This window comes from Lissotriton vulgaris, chromosome 1_1 (genome assembly GCF_964263255.1).
Source record: "Lissotriton vulgaris chromosome 1_1, aLisVul1.2, whole genome shotgun sequence".
NCBI lineage: Eukaryota > Metazoa > Chordata > Amphibia > Caudata > Salamandridae > Lissotriton > Lissotriton vulgaris.
This window is the reverse complement of record NC_141685.1, coordinates 1985174772-1985197952: the sequence shown is the minus strand read 5'-3', so window position 1 is coordinate 1985197952 and position 23181 is coordinate 1985174772. Positions and strand designations below refer to the sequence as shown.

Below are 23181 nucleotides of genomic sequence, written 5' to 3'. Positions count from 1 at the left end.
CGTGGGTGCCAAGCGAGTGGAGTAGGAAGAAATTGACAAAAGAGATTTATTCTCGCTTGCACACCATATGGTGTGCAAGCGAGAATAAATCTCTTTTGTCAAAGTAGAAATTGAGCCAACAATTAATTATGGCATCCCAAACTTCAACACACCAATCTGTCAGAAGTACTAAAGATGAAAATAGCCCACCTTACCTAAAGTGACAGTTAAAGTGATGTTCCTGCTCATGTCACTGTTGTGAAAAGAGCACCAAACTATTAGTGTGATGATTCAATAACCCAATGCCACTCCGTGGGCATTGTTGCTCTTTTCATGTAAAATTAGCTATTTTCATCTATATGGGACCACAGCTGGTCGTCAGCAGAACTCGGACAAGCACCCAAACCTCCCGACCATGCATGGAACCTAGGCATCATCCTCGACAGCGAACTAACCATGAAACAGCAAGCCAATAAAGTCACCTCCTCTTGCTTCCACAACCTTCACACACTACACAGAATCTTCAGATGGATCCTAGTCAACACCAGAAAGCTCATCACTCAGGCCCTCATCACCAGCTGCCTAGACTACGGCAAGGCTCTCTATGCCGGCATCTCCACCCTGCTCTTCGAAAGACTCAAGACCGTATCCCCAAATAGACCAACATCACCCAGCACCAGAGAAACCTCCGCTGGCTCTCCATTGAGAAGAGATGGCAGTTCAAGATTCTCACACAGGTCCACAAAACTCTCCAGGACCAAGGACAGGCCTACAGCAATCAATGACTGAACTTCCACCTACATTCAAGACACCTGCGCTTTTCCTCACTAGTATGGGCACCTCCTACACCAGTCACTGCTGCAGCAAGAGCCACTCCTCCTATGTCACTGCCAAGACCTGGAACAACCTACCCCTCCATCTTCGAACAGTACTCTCCCCGGCAGACTTTAGGAAGAAACTCAAGACCTTGATCTTCAACAGAGATGTCGTACCCACAGCGCCAAGATACCCCCTGGGTTACAATATACAAATGCTGATTGATTGAACTGTTCTTGTTTGCTCTTGTAACATAAGAGTGTTACTGATTTTCACATCCAAGTTTTCATGGAATATTTGGGACACAGAGCATATTCCTCAATTTGAGCTCAAAGTCCATGTTATAATGTATTCTCTGTGTAATTTAAGATAATTATCGTACAACCAGACATTGATTGTAGAGAGGCAGTTTTGAGAATTGGCCTAAATATTAGTCAGCTTTTTTATTTTTACAGTACCTTGAATCCTTCTGGTCATTTGCTTGTGCTTTAGAACAATAAATAGAAACACAAATTCTGGAATTTCCCTACTTTCTTTGATATTTTACATGCATTTTTCAATTATCTCAAAACATCAGGATATTAAAGCATCGGTGTCACCTACAAAAAGTAGTTTAAGATCTCAACAATTGCATTAATTTACTATAAAATAAAATATTCAGACAAAGCAGAACATTGACAAATATGGCACTGCGCATGAAATATTGAGAACAAATAGTAACACATTATTTTGACTACAAATAGAACTTACTCTTTTAGGAGTGCCCATGCCAGTGCATAGAGGCATAACAACAGAAGAAATCCTGTGATTGCTAATATTGCAGGAAACCAGTTATCAGGATTCCAAACATGGGAAAATGTAACCAGTACTGATGTAGTCACCTGAAACATAAGAAACCTTTTAAAATATGTGTATAGTGCTAGTTTCAATGACAAAACATCACAAGGAAACATTAAATCTTTTTGAATCATTAACATCTGTAAGCCAAAATAAACAGAAAGAGACAACTTTTTTCTACTTATATCCATAGAGTCTCAAATGACCTTGCTTATTATTATCCAATATCTATGACTATTTAACTTTATGAGGTTAGGGTGGGTACCCTCAATGTAACATAGTGTGTTTCTGTTGAAAAGAATAGGCTATGCTGCACAATATGAAACTACTGTATTTATTATTGCATTATTTAATTATTTGATGTGACACTCTCTAGTTCTGACCGACAAGGGAGCTCATCAACACCAAAGAATTATGAAAATTATCAACGTGAAACCTCTAACAATTAGGGGGCATATTACCAAGCAATAGCGATAATTATCGCTATTGCTTGGTTAGAGACAAAAATGTACCGCTGAGCTGCGGCGATTTTTATCGCAGATAAACCTTGGTATTACCAAGGTTTATCGCGAATGCGATAAAAATCAGCCGCAATGCATGAATATCGATGAAAAGTTACCGATATTCATGCATTACCGAGCTAATGCTCTTAGCCATGTTATCCACCTCCCATTCGATAACATGGCTAAGAACTGCTCAGGGCAGGTGTTGGCTTTTGGAGATATTCGCGCTTAGCGCGAATATCTCCAAAAGTTGATAATAGGAGATAGCGATGTTAGCGACTGTTTCCAGTCGCTAACATCTTGGCACGCCCACTTTGCATGTCATTAGTGATAAATATCACTGACATGCAAAGTGGGGCCCAAGATGGTCGCTATCTCCTACTAGCTGTCGCTAACTGGTGTTAGCGACAGCTAGTTAATAGGGAGATAATTTTATCTCCGCTTTCTTGGCTTTTAAAGCCAAAAAAGGGGAGATAAACCCCCTTGATAATATGCCCCTAGGATTCAGTAAGGAGGAAGGGATATGGGAATGCTGCCTGTATGTGCATAGGGCAATTGCCATTTGTGGGCTTATTTACTAATTTTTAACACAACGCAGAAAAGTAAGCAAAATTGCTGCACTGCGTTTGGGTAAAATGAGAGCAGCAGAAATGCGTAATTTCAACTAAGATATTTTGCATTACAGTTGTCTCCTAATGCTAGCATAGTGGGTGTTGTCTAACCAACAATGGATGAGGGTGCATGTGTTACACAAAGGATTATCTTTGAGCAGAAAAGGACACCTTCCTGCTAGAAACAATCCTTAACAGCATTTTCTACTTTTATGCAGCAGGCATATAAGAGGAAGAAGCAAGGAAAATTTAGATATTTCTCCTCGTAATGCCTAGTTCAGGGAGGCATAGCATTTTGACACATTCCCATGCTTACTAGCTTGAGTGTATCTAGGAATGCACCAAAATCCATGGGAGGGTGAAAGCAAAGCCCCCATACTCCACACATCAAATCCCTCACTGACATTAAATAATGCAGAGCTGTGTTGTTTTACAGTGTATTGGCTAAACCATGCAAAGCTACACAAAGTAGCTTTACATAGCTTAACAAATTTCTAAATGATTTTGCATAGGGGCTGCACTACATAAGTGATGCACCGAGATGTAAAATCTTAGTAAGTCTGCCCTTTGGTTTTCATGAGGGATATCTCGGATTCAACAACTCCTCTGCTCAACAAGACATCTTCAGGTAGGGGGAGATTTACAGCTCCTTGCGACACTTTGCGTCGCCGTTGTATCACTTTATGTGACGCAATAGCAGCTTAAACTATGCACCACATTGCTGCCCATTTACAACGTGACACGTCTAGGGAGATGTGTCACGTTGTGAAGCTGTGTACGACATTAGACCTGCATCAGGTATAATGTATGCAGGGTGGGCATTCCCACGCAAAAAGCCATGTAGAACATTTCACTGCGTCACTCTACGCCTTCACTGTGTTAAAATCCCTATACCTGCTTAGACCGGGTATAAGGAATGACACAAGGCTTTCTAACTGGGACTCACCTATCCGTTGTGGTGCATTGCTGGAGTTGCGTCACTTACATGAGCAACTCCAGCAATGCGTCACCTTTGGGTCAACAAATGCGTAAGAATTTCAGACACATCTGTCAAACCTTGCACCATGGTGCACTGTATTGTAAATACAACACATTCATGGTAGCGCAAGGGTTTCATATGGAGGAGCACGGGAACTGACAAATCTGCACAGATGGGTCAGTTTCTTGTAAATCTGCTGCATATTGTTTAAAGATTGACTTAGGCTACATATGACAAGGAACATGCTGTCATGGCTGTGATTAGGTGGGCTTAGATGAAGCAGAAGCACTCTGTACGTGACATCAAAAGGCAATGATGAATGCTTGAATTGATCCCCACCACTGGCAATTACTTATGGTCACATTGTAGTCCATCATCGTCTTTATTACTGTGCCAAAACATACCTAGGCCAATGTTATGCAAACCAGTTTTAGATCTGCACCAGTAAGTACAATCCAAATTGAACTGACAGGCTGCATCCAGTCTGAATTGGAGCAAACTAATCCCAGGCCAGTTTGGGCCTTGATGGCCTAAATCACTGGAGTACAGATCTTGTACTAGGGGCCATCTTTATATGGCCAGTTGTGTTGCATTTGCACTATACAGTGTGGTGCATTCACAATGCAAATCAAAATGAGCTTTATAAAGCCACACAAGGCCATTTTGCGTGGTCCTGAGTGGCTTTATAAATCTGGAGTAACGCACCTTCAGTGAAGTTCTCCACACAAGAGGTATTGTGTAAATTGAAGTTTAATTTTGTGAAAGCATTACACTTTCATCACAACGGGGGCAAATGAGTAACTGACACTCTTTGAATGTAGCAGAGTGACATTGTCGCATTCCATGATGTGTCAGACTCTGACATTAAACAACTTCACACATCTCCCTTTTAATAAACAGATACAACTTGTTCTTTCCTTTTATCCCTGGCCTTAGCTTACCCCACCATTTAAGAACAATTTATAGAAGAAACAGAAAACATGAAACAATGTCAAATCAAAATAAATATATACACAAATAAAACAATGCATACTACTCCACTAAGCTTCTTCAGTTTGTACCAAACACTTGCTATTTCTTTGGTGCGACACTGGTGTGAGTACTCCTTGTAGGATCATTATATGCAATGCCCCTTGTACCATGTTTCACCTTTTCTTTGGTGACTTTGGTAACATTATTGTGATTGGCAGGAATCAACGCTGCCCAAGTGGTGGTTCACCAATTCCCATATGACACTTTTACAGAATTTTTGCTCAATTCACACACCTGAATAGGTTTTAAACTTAGATCATCCTTTCCCAACCATAATCGGATTATTCACATGCACCCAATCGCCTATTTTCAATTTGCACTCTTTTGTTTTCCTTGCCAATCCTATTTCCCCAGTTTTGCAAAACTAGTCAGATCAGACTCATCTTCAGCATGTCTCCACCAATCACCAACATTTCCTTCCTTTGGCATTAACTGGACCATCCCAAAAGGACATTGTTCAGTTACAGCCTTCCTCCCTGTCAATAATTGAAAGGGGGTTTCCCCAGTTACAATGTAGTGCAGTATGATCAGACTAATTCCTTGATTGCTTCTGCCACATTCTTGTTACTTCTGATTGCAGATTGTATACATTCCAATAACACTTTGTTAAAGCGTGCCATTTTCCCCATTGTTGTGCGGGCGGTTCAAAGGTGTTCTCAAGTGTTTTATGGCACACCTGTCTAAGAATGAAGTAATTTCTGCATAAATAAATTGTACTTCGTTATCGGTTAGGATTTATCCTGGGATCCCACCTCTAGCACACATTCTTTGGAAATAGTTAATGACTTTTCTAGCAGTAGGTACGCAAACCGATTCCACTTCGAACCCACCTAGACAAGTGGTCAATCATTACTACAAAATATCTCATGTAGCTGAGTAAAGTTTTATACTGTTCTAAAAATTCCACGTAATATGTTGCCAAGCTTTACCTGGACATAAATTTACTGATTCACTAGAACCTTCTGTTAATAAGACTTTATCACTTACTTTGCATTTACCATGGTTTTTCACAAAGTATTCAGTCTCACCATCCATTCCTGGCCACCAAACGTTTCCCCTAACTTTCCTTTTTGTTACTGTAGAACCTAGATGACCAAATGTGCCAATGCAATCATGGGTTGGCAATAGCAGGAAGATGGGATCAATTTGTCCCCATGTACCATGTAGTGGAGTGGTGTGGCTCACTGGTTAGAGGCGGCAGACCTGGAAGCAGAGAACGGCCCAGGACCATGGTTCAATTCCCGACATGGCAGGGTCGTGGACCAGGGTCAGTGGACTCGATAATTCTTGCCTCGGTGCCTACTCTAACCAGGGATCACACTCGGCAACTCTGGGCATTAGCTTGCCTCATCTCTACAACGGCCCCCCACATTTGCCGGGGATGCCTGGTTTCACCTTGGAGATACCCAGTAGGGACCATCTCACAGGGATAGCCAGGACGGGTTCCCCAGCGGTCTACAGCGCCATGATGCCTCAGGGCAGCAGTGCGCTTTACAAGAACACATACATACATACATACCAGCACTCTGCCTTCCAAGGATAATTCTTCCGAAACGTTCGAAAACATTTGCAAAACATAGGATAAGTTTCTTTTCTTTTGGCCACCCAGACTTCACTAATGGAACAACCTCTTTCAAAATTTGATCGCTCTTAATCGCATCAACTGAGTCTACATTTCTACCACACACACTGACATCCCCTACATGAGCAATCAAATGACTTCAGACTCCCATTACAGATCATCAGAGTCTGCAATGGGAAGTATAGACAAATAGCCTGTCCTGTAATTCTTCTTACCCGGGATATACTCTACTGTGACTGTATACAATTTTGCTAATAGTCCAGTGATTCTGGCTGTGGTGCATTTAATTTTCTTCCCAGAAATAATGTTTACTAAGGGGCAATGATCAGTCTTTAAAACATATGGTCTTCACCACAGATAAGCTTAACATTTTTCTACACTCCACACACACACGTCAATAGCTCTTTCTCAATTACGGAATATTAACACTTTGCCTGATGTAACATCCTGGATGTGAATCAGTGGCTCCTGGTGAGATTTGAAAGTGGTGAGCCATAAAACAATTGTCGTACTTCACCACGCTGAGCAAGCATTGCGAGTGAGCCTGAACCATCTACAAGGGTTCGGGGGGTTCTCCCCTCGAGAATATTTTGAAAAAAGAGTGGGCAAAGGGAGCATTTTCAAGCAAATTTGAGAAAGCAGGAAGGTGTCAACCAACTCTGAACTCTGATAACAAGGCTCCAGAGCCGGATAGCAGGCAAAGCACTGCCAACTCAACATACAGTATGTGTCCTTGACCAAACCAACTTAAATAAACAGCACAAGCAGGATGTCATCCACTCTGTGGCACAACACTGCATCACTGCTAGAGAGACTCGGCAAGAGATGCCGTGGGGAAAGAACCTGCAAAGGCCGGAAATGGAAAACTGCCCACCCAGCTCAACAACAACAGCACCGTCCTGTGCAGCGCTCATCCATACACACAACAAAAAACAAAGACGTTTATCTTGTCCGACCTTCTCTTAATTTGACATTAACAATCATGATCCGTTAATGTAATAGGTTAATAAACAAATCCCTACTAACTAAATATGCCCAAACAGCTGTACCCAGAAGCCAGCAGCAGGAGCAGGCCGGGGCTCCTGGTCCGCAGGTGGGTGATTCCTGGTGGCTAAGTGCAGAGGCGAGGCCTGCAATGCTGGCACCTGTGTATGAGACCCTGTGCTCCTCACGGGTCCTCGTACCAGAGCGCTGATGGGGAGTGAGGAGCTAGATGAGCGAAGAGAACCTTAGTCAGGGTGGGTGGGACCATGTGAGGTAAAGGACTGATGTACTGTGTTTGAGACCCTGCGTCACTCTCCCGAGGTCCGGGAGTCCTAGCATCAGAGCGCCTGACAGGGTGATTGAGGCAGTGGAGGAACCTTAGCCGGGGTGGATGAGACCATGTGGAGGTGAAGCAGGCCTGCACAGTGTATGAGACCTTGTGCCACTCACAGGAGGGGCAAACAAAACAAGTGATGGACCGAATGTGGATAAATGTCACACATTCATCCCAGTCCAAAGATCTGGGCCCAAATCCATCGTTTTTTTGCACTCCACACCACCCTGGGTTAGACAATGGCGATATGCAAATCAGCTCTGACCCTGTGCCCCATGGGAACAGTCCAGTCCGAACTACAAAAGCCATGTCCTTCCCAGAACGGAATCAAGCACCCGAGGACCGGACCGGTTTCGAGGTAACACCTCTCACCAGCCCGGCTAGCTTGACTCCAGTGGTGTGGAGTGCCTGGGACCCACGTCTGAGCATCCCCAGCGCACTTAGGGCGGAATTTGCAAACAAAACAAGTGATGGACCGAATGTGGATCAATGTCACACATTCATCCCAGTCCAAAGATCTGGGCCCAAATCTAATGTTTTTTTGCACTCCACACCACCCTGGGTTAGACAATGGCGATATGCAAATCAGCTCTGACCCTGTGCCCCATGGGAACAGTCCAGTCCGAACTACAAAAGCCATGTCCTTCCCAGAATGAAATCAAGCATCCGAGGACCGGACCGCTTTCGAGGTACCACCTCTCATCAGCCCGGCTAGCTTGACTCCAGTGGTGTGGAGTGCCTGGGACCCACGTCTGAGCATCCCCGGCGCACTTAGGGCAGAATTTGCAAACAAAACAAGTGATGGACCGAATGTGGATCAATGTCACACATTCATCCCAGTCCAAAGATCTGGGCCCAAATCCATCGTTTTTTTGCACTCCACACCACCCTGGGTTAGACAATGGCGATATGCAAATCAGCTCTGACCCTGTGCCCCATGGGAACAGTCCAGTCCAAACTACAAAAGCCATGTCCTTCCCAGAATGGAATCAAGCATCCGAGGACCGGACCGGTTTCGAGGTAACACCTCTCATCAGCCTGGCTAGCTTGACTCCAGTGGTGTGGAGTGCCTGGGACCCACGTCTGAGCATCCCCAGCGCACTTAGGGCGGAATTTGCAAACACAACAAGTGATGGACCGAATGTGGATCAATGTCACACATTCATCCCAGTTCAAAGATCTGGGCCCAAATGCATCGTTTTTTTAACACTCCACACCACCCTGGGTTAGACAATGGCGATATGCAAATCAGCTCTGACCCTGTGCCCCATGGGAACAGTCCAGTCCAAACTACAAAAGCCATGTCCTTCCCAGAATGGAATCAAGCATCCTAGGACCGGACCGGTTTCGAGGTAACACCTCTCATCAGCCCGGCTAGCTTGACTCCAGTGGTGTGGAGTGCCTGGGACCCACGTCTGAGCATCCCCAGCGCGCTTAGGGCGGAATTTGCAAACAAAACAAGTGATGGACCGAATGTGGATCAATGTCACACATTCATCCCAGTCCAAAGATCTGGGCCCAAATCCATCGTTTTTTTGCACTCCACACCACCCTGGGTTAGACAATGGCGATATGCAAATCAGCTCTGACCCTGTGCCCCATGGGAACAGTCCAGTCCGAACTACAAAAGCCATGTCCTTCCCAGAACGGAATCAAGCATCCGAGGACCGGACCGGTTTCGAGGCAACACCTCTCATCAGCCCGGCACCACCAACAGCTCCCCATGAAGCGCCTTCCCCTAAGCTCATTGAGAATCTGGTTAAGGCCTTATTGGTCCCGCTCATCGACCAAGTTAAGAGTCTGGGGGATAGGCACCACCCGGGACAACTTCTTTTCTTTTCCCTGAAAACTCTTATTAAACTACAGTCTAAATCTAGGGAGGACAATGCGGGTGGGAATGTCGGGAAGGGGGATTTAGGGGGCTCAACCCAGGCAACACTACCGTCAACGTCTGTATCTGCCTTAGCAGTAGGGAAGGACTCGGCAATTGTCTCTGAGACCCCTGCTACTGTAAAACCGGGAACTATAATTCATACTGTCCAGGTCCATGCTAGTACCCCCCGATAGCGAGGAATGCAAAGTCCAAACCTGACCAAAAGAAGTTGCAAGTGGGAGGGGCCCTTACTAAGCCAAAACGACTGGCTCCCCCAACTGTTGATGCCAGGGCAGCTGCCCCGGTCTCAAAGGCAAAAGCAGCAAAAGCAGCAACGAGCCATCCTGGAGCCCCTCCTCCTGCGGTCATACCGCAGAAAGTGGCTTGAAAATGTCCCCCAGTTAATCTCCCCCCAGAGTGCCATCCATACGTTGCCGTCCTCATTAATGTTCCCGTCTTGAAGGACGCCCAGCTAGAAAACCACAAGGCACTGAAGAATAAAATCATCCACTGGCTTAAAGCCAATAGACCCCTTCCCAGGGGTGTGGATGGGTTGATTCTTGGAGTGCGTAGGGTAGGATGGATTGGACAGGGAAAGAAACCGTTTGAGGGTGATTGTGTGGTAGTCAACTTTCAATATATGAGAGTTGGTCACGCAATATGCAATTCTGAACAGGTTACGGGTGGACCAGGTATTGATGCGGTTGACCTAACATACTTTTACCCCCGGCCGGTTATGAAATGTCCTGGCCAACTCCCTGTGGCTACCTACCAAAACATCTCTGGCAGCCAATGGCATCCTGCAATACCTCTGTTTCAGCCGCATGCGGTATGGCCGAGGTCGAGCTGGGGTCCCAGGGGGTACTGACTTGTTGATTCTCTTGGGGAGGCTCGGGGGGATTCAACATCTGTTGGAGCTTTCCACCCATCCCTAAAGTTGACGGGTTCACCTACCCCAATAGGGAAACAGGTAGCCCTAATGGCTAGTTGGGAATCAGGTGTGGGGCGGGACCCAAATGAAGCTGTTATTGACCACCCCATTTTGACAGAGGCAGGTTCGGACAGCACTGTCGCGTCCAGTAGCGCGGCAGCTGTGACGGACCCACTCATCAGGGTTTTCAGCTGGAATGTGGCTGGACTAGATAGGAAGTTGGCCTTGCCTGACTGGAATGCTCTTGTGGAGGAGTACTCCATTTGTGTGTTCCAGGAGACTTGGAGTAGGTAGCCCTCACACAAGGCGGGTTACTCATCCCACTATATACCTGCTGTCTACCCGGAATCAGGCAGGGGACGTCCCTCGGGAGGCCTCCTTATTTGGGTATCTTCCTCCCTTAACTGTAGGGTAGAGGAGCACCAAACAAACTGTCCGGATCTCCTTAATATCACCTTAAAAAATTCCAGGGGTCAAGTCATTCTTAAAATCTTCAATATTTATGCGCGGGGCATAAAGGGAGGCAGACAATCACCCACTATAGCTCTTTTAGAGGGTTTGCTTAGATCTTCCCCCTACAAGTTATGTACCCTGGTCGCGGGTGACTTTAACTGCACATTTGAGCCTCTTTGCTCAGAAGTCACTCAGGACCAGAAGGAGGAAGACTATAGGAGAGGGATACCAGCTCTAGAGCTTAGCCCAATCAAGAGATGGACGGAAGTGGCACTCCAGGTCAATTCTCTCACCATGGAGTTTGACCTAAGGGCCCCTAATGGAAGGACTAGATCCGACAAAGCGGGAGCCCATACGTACAATAGGCCTAACCACACGTCAAGAATTGACTACATTCTGCTTGACGTCCACCTATGGAGCTCGGTGGAAGATATGGAGATTATATCGTCCGTTGAGAGCGATCACAACTTGCTCTCCCTTGCCTTGTCTCCTTGGTGGTTTGAGGGCATAGGGGGTTCGCCTGCATGTGCTACTGTTCCCGGTGAATCAGTTGTCTCGAACTGTGGCAGATGGCTGAAGTGGGCTAAGCTCACGCTCTCGGTTGAGAAGATGTCCATCATAACGCAGCTCCTAGCCACAGCCTCAGGCAATTTGGATTCTCTTGAGGGTGGGCCGGTGGAGTTGTTCGACCGGTTCTGCAATCTAACTCAGGCCATAAGCAACTTGTTTATTGTCCCATCCAGTCATAAAGGGAGGAAGATACGCCCCCGGAAAAGACAGGGTTGGTTTAACCACAAGTGTAGGGTATCTAAGACACTGCTCGTCGAAGCAATGAAATCTAAGTCCCAAATAAGGACCAGGGAGGCCAGAAGGTTATATTCACAATGTTTGAAACTTGCCAAAAAGGAATGGGAGGATAACTTTTGGCATGATCTCCTGGCCGCAAGTCGAGGGAGAGACGCTAAAGGCTTTTGGGACTTGGTGGGCAGTAGGAATCGTCCTGATGACACCTTGAGGACTTGCACGATCCCAGCCCAGACATGGTTCAACCACTTTAAGGCCCTATATTCAGCTGTAGAAGGGCCACTTGACGACCCATTTTCTCTTCCCCCATTTTCACTGGATAGAGCCACTGACCCCTTCACTGCACAGGAGGCTACGAATCTGATCAAATCCCTGATACCCCTGAAAGCAGCTGGTCCTGATGGGCTGCCAGGGGATCTTCTCCGAGCCTAGCCGGGTGAATGGGGCACACTGATTTCTGCTCTTTTGAACTCCATCCTAGAGGGAGGTCCTGTCCCTGAGTCTTGGAAAGGGGCAGAGGTAGTTCCAATTTTTAAAAAGGGCTGTCGGGACCAACCAGGGAACTACAGGCCAATAAGCCTCATTGACTCAACCCAGAAGGTGGCGGGAAAAGCGATTTTGGGGAGGATTCTTCACTGGGTGGACGAAAACCACATATTGTCCGACTTGCAGGCAGGCTTTCGTTCCGGTACAGGAACTATTGAGCAAGTGTTCAGACTATTGCTTCTACACTGGAAGGTGGTGGAACTGGGCAAAGGCAGTCTCTACCTGGCCTTCATAGACTTAAAGACTGCCTTTGACCTGGTTCCTAGGGAGGAACTCTGGAGGGTCTTGCAGGGTCGCGGGCTGCCCCCTTATATTCTACTGCTTCTCATCAAACTACATAACGACAACTATGCCCAGTTGCGATGGGGACAGAACAGGGAAAAGACCGATAGGATCCCGGTTAACAGGGGTGTCCGACAGGGTTGTGTATTAGCTCCCACACTATTTTCCCTGTACGTGAATGGTGTGGTAGAGCACCTGCTTGAGGAACCAGCAGATGCCCCCTCTTTGGGGGGCGTGAGGATCCCAACCCTATTGTTTGCGGACGAAACCCTCCTCATCTCAAAGACTCCCCAGGGCCTCCAGAAGCTTTTGAATCGCTTTCAGGATTTTTGCTCAAAAAGAGGGCTGGTCATTAACGTGGACAAAACTAAATATTTGATCCTGCACCCTCCACGAAAGCTTGGTCGTCTTCCAGTACTGAATTCTGTTCCCCTTGAGAGAGTCTCAGAATTTGATTACTTAGGGATTCGCATGAGTGATGTCATGAACTGGTCATCCCACATCAACAAAATGACCCTTAGTCACAAAAGGGTGGGGGAGCGTTGTTGAGTGAGTACCGTAACTCATCTAAGCAATGTGTAGCTCCAGTAATTGACATTTACAAAGCCAGAGCTGTTACAGCATCTCTCTACGGGGCTGAGCTATGGGGCCTTGGTAACTCGGAGGTTCTATCCAAGGCTGAGAATAAATTTCTGAAGGACCTTCTGGCCATCCCGCTGAGCACTCCAACTGTTCCGGTGCTTTTGGATGCGGGTTGTAAATCAATTAAGGACCAGGCTCGCCTCCGGCCCCTTCTTTTATGGGCTCTTCTGTGGAGGGTCCCCGAATTGAAAACATATGCGGACGGGTTGTCAGAGGTGATGGGAATGGGCGGCTGGCATAAGATCAAGTGGCTCAGGGACATCAAAAATCTCCTGGGCGACCTAGGTCTGGGGTCTTGCTGGACTACACAATCTGCCCCGCCGAAGGCGACCCTGAAAAAACTATACTGGAAGTGGGTCTTGGGTCTCTGCCCGGCTCATCAGCAATCCACTTCACTGCAACTCCACCGCAGCCTACCTGAAAATAAAAGACGTCGTTGCCTTTGAGCCCTACTTGTACCTAATTACAATTTCTGCTGACCGGGCACTTTATATTAAATTTAGAGTAGGCACCTTACCTTTAGGAGACCTGCTCTCAAGATGGAACATGCCCGCGCAGGCATCACCACATTGCGCACTATGTACAACTAGGCCCGAAACTGTGGCTCATTTCTTTTTTGAGTGCCCTGATTACACCCGCCCAAGAAGACATTGGCTCAAACCTCTCTGTAGACTATTGGGAACTCGCCAGTATATGGTGGCTTTACGGATTTTATTAACTGACACATCCTCCCCCATAGTTCGTGGTGTGTCTAAATTTCTAAAATGGGATGGTTGATCCGCTTAAAAAGACTGTCTATATCAATTTAATTCCTTTTTAAATAACTTATTTGTTGTACAATTAGAAATCTTTTATCCGACTTGTTTTTTAACTTGTACAGTTTTTTACGATGTGCTATTTTATATATTTTTGTAATGCTTTTATGATATTTGCATAAAGCTATCAACCAACCAACCAATTAAGACCAGCTGTATAAAATGGTTGAGTCATCATCATACAAACAATCACACATTGAGAGTAGCCAACCCTCCTTTAAATTATTGATCACTTTTTCAGTCAACATTGCTACTGAATTACTCAAATTAGCATCCATTTGCTGACCATCCACAATGCCAATGGATCACGCTGTTCAAAACGCCAATACCAAATTTCATTTATCTTCATAGGCTCTTATCAAACCTTCAAGGCTAAATTCCGAATCCTGTGTGAACATTGATTGCACAGGAATATGAATTACGAAAGGGCTGTTAAAAAAACAAAACAAACAAAAAGCAAGCCATGTGGAATTCAGTGTGTTTTTGCATGCTGAATTGCAAGAGTTTACCAAACGTGGTGAATACTTCAACGCATAAATAACCTTATTTATCAGCTGCTCTATATACCTCAATCTCTTCTGCTTAACTTATAATGATGGCCATAATGTTTGCCCAATGATAAATCTACTGGTAGGGACTCTGATAATCATCTGTTGCTGAAAATAGACAAAAAGTCAACACTTTCTCTACAGCATATTCACAGATTTGAACAAACTTCCATTTCAAATGCACGTTTGATCCAATTTTGACAAGTGGATACAAATTAAGAGGCAGTGTATCATATGGTGTGTGTCAACTCGGTTCTAAAGGTATCTCAGGGAGCCTTTTGTATAGCTGAAACGCGAATCAGGGGTAAATAATGTAAGAAACAAAGTACATTAATTCAAAAAGGAATGTGAAAGACACAGTGGCACAACAGTAATGCACAAGCAAGAGCAAAACTAGACGTCATGGTGAACGACAAAAAAAGTCTACAGGGAATGCTTCAGGGGGGGGGTTGTGTGCTATCAAATTGCGTCTTCTAATACTGCGTAGTTTCAAGAGCAAATTTAAATGTATTACAAACACTTTAATCTTATAGGTGCACATTTTAATTTGAGACCCCAATAAAAAAATGATCCTTTACTGAATATTAAAAAAGCATACTTGAAGGAAACAGTGCAAACATATTTATTTCTGAGGATTTTTTATTTAATAGCGCGGCATTCAGCACTGGGCCGCTACTTCTACAAAAAACTATTAATACTTTTAAACTGTAAGAAAGAAAGTCGGAAGGGTTCAGATAATGACATTGGGCTAGTGTACGGCCGCAAGTATCTCAACACCAGTAGCTCGCTAAGCTTGACCTTTCAGTAAGAGCTTTATTATGCAGGTCACATCATGTCCCACTGCGGAGACAAATGTGCTTCCCTACCACACCCACAAGGTACTCCTCCTGACGGACCTCCATGAAACAAGCAAACAAATCTCCCCGGCCCTCACTTACCACATGCCGTCTACCTCCAGCCCCCAAGCCCGTTGGTACCATGCTGGGGTAAATGGGCCACAGAAACGCTGGAGCACGGACACCACAAGTCGGCCTGGAACGCGCCTTGGAAGAGAAGCGGGAGAACAGGAGCGTGACGCTGTGAGCGTGCACGTTGGCATTCCCACGCGTTCACAGACCGGTGTCTGCTCGTGCACAAGTCTGTCTCCAGGTCTGTCTCCCTTGGAGGCACACACGGCAGCTATAAGTCTCGTTGGCGGCAGAGCTTCGCGCTGCAACGCCAGCGAGACCTAAAAACCCTTAGCTGGGGGCCAAATGTGCCACATTCATAAGGACATGGAAAACGATGTGGCGCACAATTGCAAATTCCAGTGCTCCTATGTGGTAATTTGCAAGGTAAATTGCACTGACACACCTGGAAGAAGCGAGAATCCATGTGAATCATAAATAATCAGATATATCAGCGCACACATATGAACCAATCACTCCCAAGGTGACTTCCTTGCCTGCCAAAAGTTGTACCAGCCAAGAAACTGTTGCTATGAAGAATGTGACTGTCAGTTTTGTTCAGCTCCCTTGCATAATCATTGAAAACTGTTAACCTCCCATAGTGAGTGGAGTCAGGTTCAACCTCACAAGCTCAGCCTCCTGCTCCCACCCTCCCCTCTCAGCACGTCTTAAGAGCAGCTCCCGGTGATGCCGTGATGGGCACCGCTGACTACAGTGTGTGACATAACACAAATAAACACTGAAATACATTGTAGTATATTGGTTGAATATCTGGTGTATTCCACACCAATGCCCGGTTACTCACCGTTAATATCCATTACTCCGAGTCCTGGTCTCCCCGTCCCATTCCTTATTAGTGAGCAGCTATTCTGCTCCACAGAAAACTACAACCTAGCTGAGCTTTTTCGCACCTCCCCCAATGTGGCGTCACTTCCAGGCGACCATTAAGGGGGAAGTGCATCACCGTAACATCCTGAGAATACCAAAGAAACCCAGAACAAAAACAGACAATCACCCGAAGAAACCCAAGACAGGGAGGGAGGGAAGGGCGCAGGAATAGGACGGGGAGACCAGGACTCGGAGTAATGGATATTACCGGTGAGTAACCGGGCATTACCTCCTCGTCGTCTCTCCCCGTCCCATTCCTTATCAGTGAGCCATACCCAAGCACACAGTGATTGTAAGAAAAAAACAGACCAAAATTGCGAGAAAAAACAGGTCAATTTTAATCAACAGAAACAGTACATATTACAAACCATGTACAGCAGATAGGACATGAGCCCCAAAGGCAGCAGAGGCCGCCATCCCCAACTGAATCCGATAATGTGAAACAAACGTACGGGGAGCAGCCCAAGTGGCAGCATTACAAATGCCCCTCAAGGAGGCCCCCTTGAACATGGCCCAGGAGGAGGAAACGCCCCTGGTCGACCTACCCTGAACAGAAGAAGGGAGAGGACAGTGCGCATAATCGTAAGCAGAAACCACAGCACCTTTGACCCAATGAGACAAGGTGGATAAAGAAGGCCGAAGACCCAGCCCCGACAAGCCATAGGTGACAAACAAGGAATCAACCTTATGGAAACCAGAGGTACACTCCAAGTAGATGCGGAGAGCCCTCAGCACATCCAACGAATGGAGGACCACCTCCTCAGGAGAGGCAGGGTCCGGAAAAAAGACAGGGAGAACAATAGCCTCCTGACAGTGAAAAGAAGACAACACCTTAGGCAGAAAAAACTGACTGGGACGGAGAATGACCTTGTCAGCACAAAAGTGAAAAAAGGGGGGAGAAGCCATCAAAGCCCCAATCTCACCAACCCTCCACCCAGAAGTAGTGGTCACCAGGAAAAGAACCTTAGCAGAGAGGTACTTCGGGGCCACTGAGTCCAAAGTTCGAAAGGGGGGCCCGTCAAACCTGGAGAACCAAGGGAAGATCCCAAGGAGGCACAGGAGAGTGAGAAACAGGACGATGAAGCAAAAAAACTCCTCAGAAGGCGAGCCACCAACGGGGAGACAGAGGACACAGAGGATCCCCGGAAGGCAAGAATGGCAGCCCACTGCGCCCGCAGGGAAGAAACAGCAAGCCCCAAGATGAAACCATCCCGCAAGAAGTCCAACACCCGTACAGCCTCACAGGAGGTAGAAGAGAGACCCTTCCCAAGACATGAGGAGGAGAAATTCTTCCAATGACAGGCATAGGACTTCAAGAAGGAAGGGCGCCAAGACAGCTGGAGACAGTGTGCAACCGCCACAGAGCAACCTAGACCCAGCAAACTCAACCTCTCAAGTGCCAAACCCCCAGCCGGAGGCAGCGCAGGGAGGCAATACAGAGAAGAGGAGCCCGCAGAGGGGAGGGACACAGGGGAAACCTCCAATGAGGGCAAACAGATAAGTTCAGCAGAAGGGGAAACCAAGACTGAGGAGACCACTCCGGCACTACCAGGAGAACCTCCGCCTGATCCAACCGAATCTTCTGGAGAACCCCCGGAATTAAGGCAAACGGAGGGAAGGCAAACAGCAGCCCCGTCGACCACTGAACTGAGACGGGGCCCATGCCAACCGTGAGGGAACGAGGCTGCAAAACTGAGGAAGAAGGGCAGAATCCTCCGAGGCAAAGAGATCCAGCCAAGGATGCCGGAACCTGAGGACAATCAAATGGAACAAATCCAGGGACAGACACAGAGACATCGAGGAGGGGAACACCCGGCTCAAAGAGCCCACAGGCCCATTCTCCTTCCCCGGAAGATAGACCGCCGTCAGAGACAAGATATTCAACTCGGCCCAAAGCCTGATCTTCCGGGAGAGGAGAAACAGATACCGACACATGCCTCCTTGGTGATTGATATAAGCACAAACCACCTGGATGTCGGTCTGCACCGAGACCGCCTGAATCCGAAGGAGAGAAGTGAACCATTGAAGAGCCAACCAAACCGCCCTCAACTCCCTCCAGTTCGAGGACTGGAAGGACTCAAAACTGGAACACTGACCCTGAGCTTTGGAGGCACACAGTGCGGCACCCCAACCCAAGGCACTGGCATCCATGGAGAACACAACCACAGACCGAGGAGGAAGGAGATCGAACCCCTGGGAAAGAGACTGACGGGGCAACCACCACTGGAGATCCGCCCGAATCCCCGCAGAGACAGGTATCAGAGTCTCGTAATCCAAGGAGGCAGGATGCCAGTGCGACAGGACATGATGCAACAGGGGATACAGATGCAGCCTGGCCCAAGGGAGGAGATGCAAAGTGGATGTCATTTCCCCCTGACTCCGCAACCACAGACGGGCGGACACCTGGGACTGGGACAGAAGCCAAGAAAGGTGACGAAATAAAGTCTACTGGCGCTCCAGGGAGAGGAACACCATGCCAAGATCCATTATGAAGAGAGCCCCCAGGAACTTCAGGGACTGGTAGTGACGCATAGATTTCACTGCGTCACTTTTACGACCCTTCCTTGCGTCAATATGCCCCCCTTGCATACATTATACCTGGCGCAGGTATAATGTGGCGCAGGGGTTTACAAAGTGACGCATCTACCTAGATGCGTCACTTTGTAAATATGGCGCAACAAGGCGCATTTTTTACGCCACTGGCGCGTCACAAAAAGTGACGCACCAGCGGTGTAAAAGTGACGTACAGCCTCATAAATGAGGCCCATAGTTCTTTGCTTCCATACAAATACATTTGAATCCCATGTTATGTACTTGGAATGCGTCACAGTATCAATCAACATTCCTGTAAAGTTCGACAAATAGGCACGTTTGTTTAAACATTGGGCCATATGTATCAAGGGGTTGTGTTGTCCTTGCAAGGCAGCTGCAAGCAGTAAGTCATATTTATAAAACAACGCATCTGAAAAACTGGATCGTTTGTCAAGGATTGTATGGGGCAAAAGCTGCCCTCAGTCCTACTGCGCCACATAGGAATAAATATATTTAATGTAGGCATTCCTGTGTAAAATCCAACCCAACTATAATGCAGTGGTATTTATTAGTTTAGCACTGCATCACGCATCGTATATTATCACAACACAATGCTAGAAATGTATTGGAATTGCTGCACATTCAATTACTTTGCATGCTTTTTACACCCAACCAACTTACTTTAAATGCGTTGTATTGGTATGTGTTTTAAATGCATATTCGCTGTAAAAATATCTGTGCTAAAAATGTGTTGTAAATGCTCAACAAGGTAAAAACCTTGTTATAAAGGCTGTTTGCCCAGCAACCCAGGCGTAGGCAATGACACAGTGGCTGCAGTACAAATAATTCCTTATCATCAGAGTACACTCTGGCAAGCTCAACCACGCCATGGAAGTCATTATAATGCAACTGGGAGTAGCAAGGAGACAACCACATAGGCAGCGAAGGAGGAAGAGTTGTTTTATTCATCAGTGCATATCTCTCATTGACCTCAGGGAGGAGGAGGGCATACAGTTCTACAGACTGAATAGGTAGACCAAAATGGACTTGCTGGAGAAGATAGCACCAACTCTCCAGCCAGGAACTGGAAGGGCCAATGCCATCCCATCACATGTCAAATTCATGGCTGAGCTGCACTTTTTAGCCTCAGGAACCTTCCAAACCATAGTGGCCACATTTGCAGGCATTTCACAGGGAGCATTTTCTGCTTTTCTCTCATCTGTGTTGAATGCCATCATAAAACCCACACCCATTCACCTTATTTTTCCAGAAACTCGCCAACAACTAGATACCAAGCAACGCTTCTACACTCTTGCTGGATTTCCACATGTGCTTGGCACCATAGATTGCACACGTCTAATTTGTGCGCACTGCATCAACATCGCACCTGTACAGAATCTGTAAGTACACCTACTCTATCAATGTCCAGGCGAGAGTGGACCATCATGGAAAGTTCATCAATTTTCTGACAAAGTTTCCTGGAAATGCACATGACATGAACATCTTCTGCCACAGTTCCACCAATGAGCAGTTTCTGAATGGTAGTTATGGAAAGTATCTCTTCATTAACAGAATCCTCTCCAACATCCACAATTCCATGGAACTCTCTGCCATCCTACAAGAATTTGCCAGACCAAACAGCAAAACAACCAATGTCCCTCCCTCCCAAGTCCTCTGCATTAAATTCAGCTCCTTCTTTCACCTTAAGATCAAGTCGCTCTAGAACAACTTCGATGATGAAGACCACAGGACCGCCTCAATTCCCACCCCAGCTACGCCATCCAACAGACCCTTCTCACCTGGACCCCTCCCACCACAGAAGACACCTTAAAGATGTTGAAGAGTATCCCCTCTGGAGCACCTACTGGCCTCTGTCCACTGCACATCTTCCACAGGGACGTCACTACCATTGCACATGAGCTACGCCAAACTATCAACTGCTCTCTCTCGAGAGCGCCATGTTCCTGGACAACTGGAAATGCGCCTAAGTCAACCCTCTCCTAAAGAAGCCTTCCGCAGACCCGATGGATCTCAAGAACTTCAGGCCTATCTCACTGCTTCCTTTTGCCACCAAAGTAATCCAAAAGGCCACCAACACCCAGCTAGCACACTTCATAGAAACCAACAGCATCCTAAACTTCTCATTCCAGATTCTGCAGCAACAACAACACCGAGACTGCCCTCATCAACGCCATGGACAACATCCGTGCCCTCCTCTACCAAGGCCACATGGCAGCCCTCATTCTCCTGGACCTATCAGCAGCTTTCATCACCATCTCCCACCACACACTAGTGACAACACCACATACATACGAGGATCAGCCCTAGACTGGATACGATCTTTTCAGAACCCAGAGAATACGACTCCCACCCTTCCTCTGAGAACTGACAGAGATCAGATGCAGAGTACCCCAAGGATTCTCTATCAGCCCCACACTCTTCTAAATCTACATTGTCAGAAACCATGGGCTCAACATTGTCTCCTATGCCAATGACACCCATCTCATTCTCTCCCTCACCAAGGAACCTGACATCATCAGGCGCCTGAGGCGCAAATCAGAGAAATCAGAAGTACTCATCCTCGGCTACACCCCCTCTGCATGGGACAACACCTGGTGCCCCCCCCCACCCCCATAAACCCTCCTAAAATAACAGACCACACCCTCAACCTTGACATCATACTGGACTCTTCACTCACCATGAATCGCCAGATCAATAATGCATCCTCCACATGCTTCTGCTTACTTTGCAAGACTTTCAAGTGGATCCCCAAGACTTCAAGAAAACCGTCACCCACGCACTCATCACAAGTAGACTGGACTACGGAAATGCTCTCTATGCCGGAAAAAACAAAAACTCCTCCACAAGCTCCAGACCGTCCAGAACGCTGCCGCCAGACATATCCTAAACATCCCATGACATAACCACAGCACCCAACACCTTTGCGACCTCCATTGGCTCACCATTGAAAAAATATTAACCTTCAAACTGCTCACACATGACTGAAAAGCCATCCACAATACTGGACCCCAATACCTCAACAAACAAATCTCCTTCCACACCCCATCCCTCTCTTCTACCGGAAAAAAGCAGGGGGTAGACACTTCTCCTACCTCACAGCCAAGACCTGGAATGAACTCTGTAGCAGAGTAGGATCTGCTTACTATTGTTACCCCCACTTTCCGCTGGTGTTTTACTATTTTTCGACTTTAGTCTGGCTGGGGCCCTGCTATCCAGGACTCCAGCCTAGCTGCTTCCTCTCTAAATTGATTGCATGTACTATAGGTATACTCCAGTTTGGTTACTGGGGTTTTTATTTATTTTAAGAGTTTTATATAGCGCTGGCTAGACGCGGAGGTATCAGAGCGCCTTACATGAGGTTCCACAGAATTACATCAGTTACAATTTATATCAGTTGCTAGACAAACATTACACAAGCATGGAAGACAAGATAAGTGAAAGTGTAGAGGGGAAGGGGGTAAGGGTAAAGTGGTAGGAGGAAGATAAGGCGGAGAGGCGAAAGAAAGACTGACCAAAGTCCGGCTGGGTTGGTGACAGTCAAGGGGGTAGTCCCAAAACACATCTCCTCTTTAGCAATCAGGTAGCTCCTCCGGACATTGGCCAATTAGCTAGGTCTCAATGGGAAAACATTTAAAGAACATAGAGGACAAAATAAATGGAGCGTGGGGGTAATGGGGTAGGGTAAAGGAGTAGGAGGGAGCATATGACAAAGAGACGCAGGAAAATCTGCCCAACGTACAGCTGGGTAGGTGACGGCCGGGGGGGAAAGTCCACAGACCATCTCCTCTTTAGCTATCAGGTACGGAGTCGGCCAGAAAACTAGGTCTCCACGGTCACTAGTCACAGACAAAAACATTCAAGGAGCACAGAAGACTAGGAAATGGAGAGAAGGAAGGGAAAGGGGTAGGGTAAAAGGGGTAGGAGGGAGATACAACAGAGAGACAAAGGGAAAATCTACCCAAGGTCCGGCTGGGTAGGTGAGGTCCAAGGGGGAAGTCCATAGGCCATCTTCTCTATAGCTATCCAGTAGCTCCACTGGGCATTGGCCAAATGGCTAGGTCTCCGTGGAAAAACATTTAAAGAGCATAGAAGATGAGATTAAAGGAGCGTAGAGGGGAAGGGGGTTGGGTAAAGAGGTGAAAGGGAGGGACGACGGAGAGATGAAGTAAAGACTGTCCAAAGTCCGGCTGGGTAGGTAGGTGCAGGTCGAGCGGGAAGTCCACAACCCATCTCCTCGATAGC

General features: G+C 46.8%; 1 protein-coding gene across 1 annotated transcript in view; it reads right to left on the bottom strand.

Moving 5' to 3' along the window:
• Positions 1-1541: 1541 nt before the first annotated feature.
• LOC147751480 (cadherin-related family member 3-like) overlaps positions 1542-23181 on the bottom strand; it is an 853888-nt gene continuing 832248 nt past the window's right edge. The window contains exon 20 of the mRNA XM_086933301.1: positions 1542-1676. Coding sequence (XP_086789427.1) covers positions 1542-1676 — 135 coding nt within the window. The remainder of the gene's footprint in view (positions 1677-23181) is intronic.